The sequence below is a fragment of the Cnephaeus nilssonii genome (assembly GCF_951640355.1).
Source record: "Cnephaeus nilssonii genome assembly, chromosome: 17".
In the NCBI taxonomy this organism is placed as follows: domain Eukaryota; kingdom Metazoa; phylum Chordata; class Mammalia; order Chiroptera; family Vespertilionidae; genus Cnephaeus; species Cnephaeus nilssonii.
The window spans coordinates 12,568,763-12,581,051 of NC_137088.1; the positions used below are offsets into that span (position 1 = coordinate 12,568,763).

Here is a 12,289-nt window from a genome sequence, read left to right on the forward strand (position 1 = left end):
TAGCATCAAACCCACAGTATGTAGAAGGCAGGTGTGACTATGTTCTGATAACATTTCATTTTTGAAAGAACAAGTGGAGGGCAGGTTTGATCCACATAGGCTGTAGTTTGGTGACCCTGCTCTACATCATCTCTATAGTCTTCCCCTAATTATAGTTCCAAATTCTAAGCTTTTCATGGTGTATGATTGGCAGAGGTTCCCCTTGTTTGGGAAAGCAAAGCTCTGGCACTGATACTCCTGATCAATGTCTGGCTTGAATCACTAATAATTGAGCTTGACCTACAAGAGTCAGACCCACTGCAGATGTGCTTGGTGCTGTGCCAACAGAGCCGCTGCTAGGTTACATGTTCCAGAAAGAAACACAGGATACTACGTGGGCTGCACCTGGGACCTTCTGTAGGGTAGCAGAAGGCTTCATGGTCCACACCCTTAGCTTTTCGAGTACTGTCTTTTATACTGTGTTTAATGGCGGCGGGGGGGGGGTGGGGGTGGGGCAGGGGGGCTCTTATTCCTTAGGGTAAATGGATGAACTCCCATTCATAGGCTTACTGAATCAAAAACTGTGACCTTAGGTTTTTGTTGGTTTTTAAACTATATTGCTAGAAACACGTTTTTTGAAGTTTCCTTCAGGTATAATGTATATACCACAAGCCTCCCGTTGTAATGATATGATTCAGTGATGTTTCAGTAAATGCAGTTTTGCAGCCATCACCAAAACCCCGTTCCGTTTCATTACTCCAGAAAGGTCCCCGGGCCCATTTGCAGTCAACTCCTGTTTATTTTTAAGAAAAATTAAAACCGCAGATCCTTTTGTACAAAATTATTTTAATGTTTATATGTAATCTTCCTATAGATCCAGGTGGAAAACAGATAAAAGATTACTGCTAAAATGCTGTTGTGTTTTTTTTTTTAATTTCAGTTTATCATGCAATCTACTTGGAAGAAATGGTTGCCTCAGAAGTTGCTCGAAAACTTGCGTTGGTGTTTAATATTCCTTTCCACCAGATTAACCAGGTTTACAGACAGGGTCCCACTGGTATTCACATTCTTGTTAGTGATCAGGTAACTCGAACTGACATGCCCATTTGCTTTTCCCATTCATACTGTTATATCGCTGAAGAACTAGAAAAATTCTGTGACCTCTGTTACAAGTACTCATGAAAATCCTTTTCAAAGAGTTGGGATCAAAATTTGTAAGAATATATAACCAAGAGTTTCAGGTATGCTGGTGATCCTAAGGAATACACATCAAGGATAACTGGCTCTCTCCCTCCCCTTGCAACTCAGACACTCCCTTAGGGGGGCTGCAGGTTAGTGGGGCTTTCACCGCTTTTATGGAGAGGGGCATTTGGATGGGTTTTCCTTTTGTCCACTAGTTGATGACTAATTTACAAAGCAGTAAGGCTAGAGGTATAGTTTTTTCCTCCAGTGTTCAGTGACAAGCAAGTAATAATAGAAGAGCACTTATGCCGTGACTTTTTGTCAGTTACTCCCAGGACCCAGCAGGGATGCTCCCCAGGGGGTCAGATGGCCGGCTGACTAGGTCCTCGGGGACCATCATGAGCAGGCACTGCTGCCAGGGCAGCAGGTGTAAAGTGTTACCACTCACCTGCGTTCACCCGCTAGCTAGCCTTCTGGCCGTCGAGTCCTGTGCTTGTGCAGCAATATATAGATTATACTATTTTCCTTTAACCGCAAATTTTAACCAGATACAAAGGGACCGTTGGATCTTAACCACATCTGCTTTCTCCTTCTAGATGGTTCAGAACTTTCAAGATGAGAGTTGTTTTTTATTCTCCACAGTAAAAGGTACTTTGAATGTGTGCATGTGTCTTGAAATGCTGGCGGCATGAAAAATAGTGTGTGCTTGTAATCACTCATCTTGTGTGTTTATTTTTGAAATGCTGGCTTTACTAATTTTAAGAAGAGTTTGAAAAATGAATTCAGAGAATATTTCTAAGGGTTGTAATAGAAATTAGCCAACAAGGAAGAGAAGTCAATCCTGATGACCCGGGGGGGGGGGGGGGGCGCAGATTCTCAGTTCGTTTAGCCAACCTTTTACTGAGCACCTTTGTCAGACACCATGCTTGTGGTGCTAAACAAATCTTGAACTTACTATAGTAGGAAAAGCAAAGCAGAATTGGCCAACAGATGCACATAATTACAAATATTTTAAGTGCCATGGAGGAATGGGAAAGTGTAGGGTATTTATGGATGAGGGGAATCTGGGTAGGGGGACATGAAGCTGTTGGGCAAGGCCTCTCTGAGGTGGTATCATTAACCCTTTGCACTCGCTTGCTTTTTTCTCGAGCTGCTACTGATGCTAACCGTGTCAAGTCACACTCGACATCCGAGTGCAAAGGTTAATGCTGATAATTGAAGAGTGAGAAGGGATCGACCATATGAGGAGTATCCCAAAGCAGTGTGCGAAGGAAAGACCTTGGCTTCTTAGGAGGTTTAAAAGGCCGTGTTGCTACTATGCAGTGTGTGAGGGATGAGCAGAACAAGATGGAGACAAAGCGAGAAGCAGAGTCTGGTATGTAAGACCTGGTGAGGCAGTTTAGATTTGACTTGGATGCACTGGGAAGTCAGTGAAGTTGTTTAAACAAAGGAGTGATACAGTTAGGTTTTTCCCTCACTCTTGCAACTCTGGAGACAGGTGGGAAGGTGGGAAGATGAGGCAGGAGGTGTCACCTAGGAGAGCGGTGATGGTATCTTACATTTATAGACAGGGTTCTGCTGGACTCCAGTTAAGTGGTTGTGACTCTTGAAAGAGTGGGCAGACAGTGGTCCCGGTAGAGGTAGGTTTGGATGGGGAAAAACAGTCCCGAGTTCCATTGTAGATATGTAGCAATGTCAAGTTGGCATTTAATTACATCTTTCTCAGGCCTTGGCTTGAGATGTAAGTTTGGAAACCTTCAGCATATCAGTGGTGATTCAAAGCTGTAGAAATCATTGATGTCCTTTAAGGAGTGAGGTTGAAAGAGGGCCAAGACCTGGCACAAGTGAGTCGCATTGAAAGGGTTAGGAAAAGAGAAAGGGTTTTTACTTTGGGTTTTGTTTGTTCTTCTAGTTCCTTTAAAAGTGTAGTTGGATTATTTGGGATTTTTCTTGAGGTAGACCTGTATAACTAGGAACTTCCCTCTTAGTACTGCTTTTGCTGCATCCCATAAATTTAAAAAAAAAGTTGTGTTTTCATTGGGGGGAGGGGTCAAAATGGTTTTTTATCTCTTGTTTGATTTTCTCTTTGATCCATTGGTTGTATATTAGAATGTTGTTTAGCCTCCACGTTTGTGGGGTTTTTTTCTTCAGTTTTTTCCCTCTAGTTGATTTCTAGTTATATGCCATTGTGGTTGGAACAGATATTTGGTATGACTTCAGTCTTGAATTTATTGAGGCTTGTTTTGTGGCCTAACATGATCTAAACTGGAGAATGTTCAATGTGCACTTGGAAAAAAAATCTGTATTCTGTAGTTTTTGGGTGAAATGTTCTATTGTCTATTAAGCCGATCTTATCTAATGTGACATCCAAGACCATTATTTTTTTAATTTTCTGACTGGATGATCTATCCATTGATGTGAATGGGATATTAAAATCCCCTGCTATTATTGTATTACCGTGGATGTCTCCCTTTATTTCCATTAATAATTGCCTTATATATTTAGGTGTGCCTTCCTGTGTTGGGTATTAGGTGTTTACTATTGTTTTATCCTCTTCTTGAGTTGACTCGTGAAAAATTATGTTGTTCCACATATTTATACATTGATTGGTTGCTTCTTGTATGTGCCCTGACCAGGGATTCAAACCCACAACCTTGGCCTGTTGGGACTGTGCTCTAACCAACTGAGCTACCCAGCCAGGGCCTCCATTTTTTGTTTTAAAGTCTATTTTGTCAGGTATAAGTATTGCTTAGTCCAGCTTTCCTTTTAATTTCTGTTTGTGTGGAATATTTTTCCATCCCTTCACTTTCAGCCTGTCTTTCAATTGTAAGTGGGTCTCTTGGAAGTAGCATATAGATAGATGGGTTATGATTTTTAATCCATTCAGCCATCCTATGTCTTTTTATTGGTGCATGTGTCTATTTACATTTAAAGTAATTATTGATAAGCATGTAGTTATTGCCATTTTAAAGATTTTGTTTACAGTATTCTGCAAGAAGGGATTTTTAAATGCAAAATTATGTTTTTAAAAGTCTGACAGGTTCAAATCTAAATCTAGTCTTAGCACAGAAGCTGCACCTCAAAGAACACTCTTGAAGGGATTCGCCCAAAACAGTACTAAAATTACCATTTCACTTTTTGCCTGGCATGTTGCATGTGCCATCAAGTTACTTGCAATGCTGAGTTTAACTGTAAACTGATGCACTTTATCCTTTACTTTCACAGACATCTTCAGCTTGATACCCTTCTCAATTTTTTGTTCTCAGAGCAATATAGTTTTTACTCTACAAAACTCACATTATCTAAAGAAGGAAATGCACACTGAATTAATTGTGTGGTTATGTTCTGAGGAAGTGGTGGACATTCCCAATGTCGGGCATCATGGGATATCCCCTCCAATCTCAGTGCACCTTCTTCAGAATTTGTGCTCATGAAAAAATTCATTTGTTCCATGATGGATGCCTGTACTGCGTCTCCGCATTTCCTGAGAACACGAGGGCATCAGGCAAAAGTAGTGATGTGTTTTTATTTTTTAAAAATATATTTTTATTGATTTCAGAGAGGGAGAGAGAGAGAGAGAAACATCAGTGATGAGAGAAAATCATTGATTGGCTGCCTCCTGCCCCCTGGGGATTGAGCCCGCAACCTTGGGCATATGCCCTGACCGGGAATCGAACCGGTGACCTCTTGATTCCTGGGCCGATGCTCAACCACTGAGCTACACCCGGCTGGGCAGTGATGTGTTTTTAAATGTTTCAGATCTACCTCTGTGGAGTTCAAAAATCATTTCTAGAAAAGGTGGATAGAAGCCCTCCATTTATTTGTTGTTTTGTAGAGAGCTGACTGTCCTGCCTCCCGCTCCTCCCCCCTTGCCGACAGCGCTTTGCTGTGTGTCTTGATACCCCCTCCTCCAGCCCCTCACTGGCAAGTAGTATAGGCGCAGGTGCTGTTGGGAGTATCGGCCAGACACCAAAAAGCAAATATGTACACGAAGCTACCTTAGGGAAGAGGAACCGGAGCAGGTTAACCAGCGTTTTTTCTGTAGAATTACTTAAAGATAACAGATGAACTGGGAGGAGGTTGTCAGTTTCTGGGAGTTTCAATTTAATAGTCCTGATTTTCCTAAGTCTGGCTAAAAAAAAAAAAGCTGTATTTGTAATTTCTCTTTCCTTTTTCTGCAGTTGAAAATAGTGGAGGTATCCACATAATTTTGAAGTGATTTATATAGTCTGAACTATATTCATTACCAAATAAAGTCACGCTTAAAAGTGTGTGAAGACTGAATCCAAGAAGTCTTGGGATTGGATTTTACTGTATGAATGTTTCATATTGAAAACACAAGAGGCGAATCTCCTCACTGTCACTGCCATAGCCAAGCATCCTCGTGAGAGTGAGCACGTCGGGACAGCACGCCTGCTCTGGGGCCACGGTGCAGGCCGGGCTGCCTGCCTCTCTGGCAGAGGCCAGTAGATAAGAGTTCCTCAAAGCAGCTTTGGCTGTCGTTTTACACTGTATGCGGTTTGGAAATGAATGTAAAAACCTACTGTGGGCATTTACCTTTCTGTGCCAGTTTGGCCTGAACCTCCTGCTGACCTGGGCTGGGGACAGTGCTGTTGTGGAGCCAGCAGGGAGCCTGTCTGCAGAGATGCGATGTGCTGATACAGTGACTGGTGGTCAGGTAAGAGGCTTGGCACTTCTCGGAAGAAGCGTGTCTAAGGGTGTGCGTCTCACGTGATCATGCCAGGTTGGGAAGAGCCACGCAGGAAGACTGGCTGGAAGCGAGCTGCATTATCAAGAGTACCTTGGTGAGAGGATCAGTGTAAATCCTAATAGGTACAAAGACTTTGTGTTTTTGCTTTGTCACAGATTTATTGAAAAACTTTTGCTTCTGCTTCCATTTTTAGCATTTTATTTCTGGTTTTCATTTTTAAAGCCCCATTGCCTTTTTTAAATTATGTGGTTTTCTTTCTTTTTCCTCCTTCCCTCTGTCTTTGACTGCCCTTCCCAACTCACCCCCACACCATCCTCCCTCTTAAACATTTTTAAAGCCCGACCCCAGACACTGGAAATAGGTAAGCAGGAGAAAAAGTATAGGTTCCGACATGGAGTCAAGGAGTCTTTATCAACAAGTTGAAATTAATCTTGGAACACTAGACATCATAAATCAAACACTAAATTGTATCATGTAAACTGCTTACACTTCTCAAATATTGAGCTTTGGTACAATCATGAGTAAACATTCTGGTGATTATTTAGAGGCCTTTTTATATACCACATATAGTTTCTTTTTTCTAGAAAAAATTTGTCTCTTTTCACAAAACCAACTTGTCAGCCACTGTACTTATCAAAGAGAACCCACTGTTTTTGCAATTTTTTTCCTACTCTTTATCTCTTCCCTTTATCTAAAGCCTTTCCCAAAATTCCTCAGCAAGAATTGGTGAGGCCTGTGGTATAGAACACCCAACTTGTTTTTAAACTTCAATTCCATTTTAATTATAGCATCTCTGTCCATTTACCCAGGTGTCTTGGTTTTGAATGTATTATTTGATCCTTTTCTTTGTTTGGGCAGAAATAGGAATGAGTCATTTTGAATTTAATATCTTTTCCCAGAAGATGAACTACTTCAGTGATTTAAAGCTTGACTGTTCTATTCCTAAGGGGTGGGGGGTGTCTGTTTCCATCTTTGGTTTTAAAATATCTTACAGGCCATAAAGCAGGAGAGCCTTCCTTTCTGTCATGTTCCCTTTGCTTTTGTATGAGCACATGTTTTCTGTACCAATCACTTGGGAAAGAAGAGAGTTTCTATTAATTGTTTTAGTTTTGCTTGTCGATTTAGCATTCCTTTTTGAGTCTCAAGACTTATGGAACAATAAATGTCAGTCAATGCTGTGTGCTATTCTGAATTCCTCATAGGATTTTAGAAGTGGGGTAAAAAAGTTAAAAGCTTGTCAAACTTGAAATCACACACCAAGTGGTGTTGAGCATTAGTCTGTCCCAGTGAAACAAATTATGGCACCAGCAGATTTGCTTTGTTTTTTTAATAGTAGGATGTATACATTTCAGTATAATAAATGTTTTCCGATTGTTTTGCAAGTGTGTGTGTCATTTAAAATCCCAGTTCCTGCCAGTGTCACAGAACAGAGAGGCTCCACATGTATGTTCTGAGGACACACCAGTCCAAATGTTATAAGAGTTGAGACCCAGGTGGTTTTCTCAAAGCTGCTGCAACGGAGAGGTAATGTTATTCCAGTAACTTACTTTTCTTATTAGAGGTTCTCCTGTTTATAAATGGGTCACTGAGCAGTGAATAAAGTAGTTGTGATAGATTGTGTCCTGGCTCAAGGGAGATAATGTATAGAAGGCCCATTTACATAAAATAGAAACTAATTCATAATCACTGAAGCAGGTCTGTGGTATATGTTTTGTTTTATTTAAATAGCATCAGTCATTTCTCCCCCACACGGTGTTGCAAATGTATATTTAAGTAACTACTGTGGTATACACACAATTTTTAGACCTGTGAACACCAGAGTATATCATAAAGCAATAAAATCATCAAGACTTGAATGCTTATTCTGGTAATCCCATTAAATCGACTTTTGGGGTTCTATGTATGCCCTCTCTTCCTAGAAGCAGCTGAGGTACTGTGTCCTGAATACCTCTAAAACTGCCCGTCTAGAAATACTGCTAGTTGTGGGAAAAGAAAACCCTGTTTGCTGTTTCACTTCTGCTTCTCACAAGCTCTGGACTCCAGTCCAGGAGTGGTTGCTAGGAAGGGTGGTGATGGGTTCCTAATTTTAATTAATAAAGATCACCAATGTGGACAGCACAGGCAGAAACTAGATCATCTTATCAGATGCTTAGGTAACATTAGGAAGGTCTTGAATTTGGAAAGTGTTTTTGCTCAGATTTCCCTGCCATAGATTATAGCAATAAAACCCTCTGGTTTAAGTATTGCAATGGTTTATTCATTTTTATATTTTGAGTCTAAAAGGTGCCAACACTTGACTGATCTGAGTTTTAACTGTATAAAACTTTTGACTAGTTCTGGTGTAACTTGATTTCTAAGATTTTAAAATAAACTTGGAAAAAATTACACCCGTTCTACATGCATCCACTCATTATTTTTAATTTATTATAACTTAAGCCTTATTTAATTCTATTGCTTTTAAGGTCCCCCATTAGCTTTTCTCCTATAATAAAACTGTGTGCTATAGCGTACACCAGAGCTTCTAATTTCCAATCAGGCAACATGAACTCTGAGTTTACTGTTGAGTTTTTGGTTTTGGTCCCCAAGTTGACAGAAATAGGTGAAGACCCAGCTTCACCCAGTGTAGAGTCCTCATTTCTTTGGTGTCTCATAGAAACTTCTTAACATGCCTTCCACATACAAAACTATTAGGTATTACGAATTTGCAGTACAGTCACTTTGATAAAGGTGCGTCAAAGTGGAAAAGCCCTGCTAATCAAAATGGAATTGTTGTGAATTAAAGTAGGCCACTATCTTAATTATCAGGTAAAAAATCAACAGCTTGGTTTTTCTGCTCAATTTGTGCTAACACTGATGGTCTGAGGAATGCTGACAAAGCTGAGAACAGAACTCTTGCCCCTAGGAAGATAAACCCACCTTGTTAAGAAACCAGGTTTCTTGCATGGTCCTGGCTGCACTGAAACCACTCTTGCTGTGTGTTTACTGACAAGGCTTTGATTTGATTGTATCGCAGCAGACTAAAGTCAAAACTATCGCCAAAGTTACTGCAATCCCTACAGAAGTCTTTTACCTGTAAATACCTTTCCCAATGGAGAATCAACAGATTTCGGTGACCGTGGAGAAGGTAGGGAAGACTCGGGTCTTCTCTGGAGTTGGCCCCGCAGCTGCTGTCAGAGAATGACACAACACCTGCACAGCCGATGGCCACTTCCCCCCACTGCTGTCGGTGGGGTGACGGGTGCAAAGTAGGCATGGACTTTGACATGAGGGAGCTGAGCCTGGAAACAGAAGAAAAAGGTGGAGTAATCTTGACTGATATTTTTGGAATTATAAACATAGTCCTAGAAAAAGCCCATAGTTCTCCACGGGGAATTGGCTTCACTTTACTATTAGGCAAATAGTGCAAAAAGAATTTCGGGGGTAGGCTAGAGCTACTCCTGTTTACATAATCCATCCCCTAAAACAGCACCTTCCAAAGACAAAGGAAAAACTAAGACTATTTCTGCCCCTGTGTGGTCACTGGCCCCCAGTGGAGTTCCCACCAGCTGTAGCATCCTGGGGCAGCTTTGGCCTGTAAATGCAAAGTTAAAAACTTAGCATGTTCAAGAAAACAATGCAGATGAACTATGTGTAGAAAGCAAGCCACATTCTATTAAGTGCTCTCACCTGGAAATTAGCCAAGACCACATCTACCTCCTACCGGTAATGACCTCAGGCCCCTTTCCTTGTAAGAGTGCTGATCACCCGACTACTTGGAACCCAGGCTGGGGTCCGATTAAGGAATTTTTAAGAAGCCTCAGGAGACATTTAGACGTGTGTGTGTTGGAACATGCATGTTGATTCTTGGTGTATTTGCTGCTTGCTTAGAAATTGTGCCAGGTGTACGGCTCCTGTCCCACACTTACCCGCATCCGCTTGATGCCTGCGCGGGTCACCTGCTGGCAGTCGTACAGCTCCAGGCGCTCTAGGCCACGGCAGTGCTCCAGGTGCTCCAGGGCCACGTCGGTGATGAGGAGGCAGTTGTCCAATTCCAGTACTTGCAGCCTCTCGTGGCCACAGGAGCTATTGCTCAGGTGCAGGATTCCATCATCTGTGATGAGCTCACAGTGGGACAGGCTCTGCAGCAGGGAGAGGACAACACGTTTGCAAGACCCTCATTCCAATGCTTACGGCCTGGGAAAAGCAGGGGAGCAACCGCTTATCTACAGGGCCAAACCCAAAGCCTGGGCCCTTGGCCGTGGGACTGCTGCAGCTGGGGAGCGGTTTCTCTCTCTTTCCTGAATATAAAAGCAAGTCGGAATTGCCGGGGATGGTCTGGTTCAATCCTGAGCTCACCTCCCCTGTACAATCTACAGCTACACATGGAACAACTTCCTCTGAAAAAAAAAGCCTAAAAACTGGCTTAGCGCCTCCTACACATTGGACCATGAGGGACGGCCCGTGACAAAGCAGGTAGGAGGGGCTGGGACACAATCTCACCATAAACACCACTCGCAGTGCGGGACCCAGAGTCAGAGGGGGCACCAAAACCCGGAGCTTCTCCTTGGGGAGGGAAGGGTTAAAAACCCACATTGCCCCCACTCCCTGACTTTTAAGACCTACACCTGAGTGACAGGCCCCCAAAAGAACTAGCTTTGAAAACAAACAGGCTCAAAGACACAAGATTGCAGCAGATCATAAAGGGCCCAGCGTGGGAAGGGCCAGTAGAGGGACCTTGGGCAAATGGGGAGAGGAGCACCAGCCTGAGGGGTAGGCATCTGATTAGACACGCATTTGGGGGAACGCTGGGGCGCGCTCTGGTGATGGAGACTAGTGGGTGCCATCTTTGCACTCCTGCCTTTCTCTACCTGGAAGATGCCATTTTTTAAAACGGCTTTTTTCCTTTCCTGGTGGGCACCGTTGTCTCTGCATATCTGGGGCCCCAGTTACTGCGGCTGCCGCCGGGGGACACCTACATCTCTTGGCTCTGGCGGCCCATGGGCTTACACTGGTGGCCCCAGGACTGTAACCAACAGAGAAAGAGTTCTTCAACAGCTGCCACCTCCAGGGCACAACAGAACCAACAGGAGCTCAGTCTTTTAGTGAAAGAGGCCTATTAGTTACAGCCTGATGGGCAGGCTTCTAACTGGATACACAATAGAACTAACAAACGCATTCAGTAAGGTGCAGGACACAAAAGCAATTTACAAAAAAATGTTGTGTTTCTATACACTAATAAATTATCAGAAAGAGAAATTTAGAAAATCCCACTTAGCTCTAACCGGTTTGGCTCAGTGGATAGAGCGTCGGCCTGCGGACTCAAGGGTCCCAGGTTCGATTCCGGGCAAGGGCATGTACCTTGGTTGCGGGCACGTCCCCAGTAGGTGGTGTGCAGGAGGCAGCTGATTGATGTTTTTCTCTCATCAATGTTTCTAACTCTCTATCCCTCTCCCTTCCTCTCTGTAAAAAAATGAATAAAATATATTTTAAAAATCCTACTTATATCTGCATGAAAAAAAAATAAAACACCTATAAATAAATTTAACCAGAATGTAAAAGGCCTATACACTGAAAACAGGCATGGATGAAAGAAATTGAGGATACAAATTCCATGCTAGAAAATTAATATTGAAATGTTCATACTATCCAAAGCTACAGATTTGATGCAATCCTATGGCATTTTTCACAAACAGAACATAAATCCTAAAATGTGCATAGAACCACAAAAGACCCTAATAAGTTAAAGCAATCTTAAGAAGCACAAAGCTGGTGGCATGCTCCAATGCAGTTTGATTTCAAACTACATTACAAAGTTATAGTAACCAAAACAGTACAGTATTGGCATAAAAACACAAACCTGATAGAATGACTTATAAAAACAAGAAATAAGTATTGATGAGAACATGGAGAAAGGGAACTCTTTTACATTGGTGGGAATATAAATTGGTGCAATTACTAGTGAAAACTAGAAGGTTCATTTAAAAAAATTTTAAATACAGTTATTAGAGATAATCCAGCAATTTCACTATTGCGGTTTTCGAAGAAAATGAAAACAGTTCAAAAAGATACATGCATTGAGAACAGGCAAGAAGTGGAAACAACCTAAGTGTCCACCATCAGATACGTGGGTGAAGAGAATGTAAGATAAATGCACATACACAGTGGCATATTCAGCCATAAAAAAAAAACACACAACCTTGCCATTTGTGACAACATGGATGGACCCTGAGAGCATTATGCTATGTGAAATGTCAGAGATGAATACCTTATGATCTCACTTATATGGACTCTGAACCAACTAGGGAGAAGAGACGTCAGACTACAAAACTATCTGTAATATGTAGGTGGGAAACAGCTTAGAGAATGGTACAGGTAGATTCATGACTGATGTCTGAAATCTGACCCCAAATTCCTTTTTTTTTTTTTTTTTTAGTTTTT

At 42.0% G+C, this 12,289-nt stretch overlaps 2 protein-coding genes across 8 annotated transcripts in view; one reads left to right on the top strand and one right to left on the bottom strand.

Moving 5' to 3' along the window:
• UBP1 (upstream binding protein 1) overlaps positions 1-7,254 on the top strand; it is a 52,504-nt gene extending 45,250 nt beyond the window's left edge. For 2 of the 4 annotated variants that reach the window (XM_079794760.1, XM_079794759.1), the window contains 3 exons: positions 920-1,062; positions 1,758-1,809; positions 5,343-7,254. In XM_079794760.1, coding sequence (XP_079650886.1) covers positions 920-1,062; positions 1,758-1,809; positions 5,343-5,380 — 233 coding nt within the window. In that variant the 3' untranslated portion in view covers positions 5,381-7,254. Of the gene's footprint in view, positions 1-919; positions 1,810-5,342 lie in introns of all 4 variants that reach the window. The other 2 variants (XR_013814818.1, XR_013814819.1) reach the window with 1 other exon arrangement.
• Positions 7,255-7,399: 145 nt separating this feature from the next.
• FBXL2 (F-box and leucine rich repeat protein 2) overlaps positions 7,400-12,289 on the bottom strand; it is a 36,680-nt gene continuing 31,790 nt past the window's right edge. For 2 of the 4 annotated variants that reach the window (XM_079794761.1, XM_079794763.1), the window contains 3 exons: positions 11,210-11,311; positions 9,778-9,990; positions 7,400-9,150 (listed from right to left, as the gene is read on the bottom strand). In XM_079794761.1, the coding sequence (XP_079650887.1) occupies positions 9,043-9,150; positions 9,778-9,990; positions 11,210-11,311 (423 nt within the window). In that variant the 3' untranslated portion in view covers positions 7,400-9,042. The remainder of the gene's footprint in view (positions 9,151-9,777; positions 9,991-11,209; positions 11,312-12,289) is intronic. The other 2 variants (XM_079794762.1, XM_079794764.1) reach the window with 1 other exon arrangement.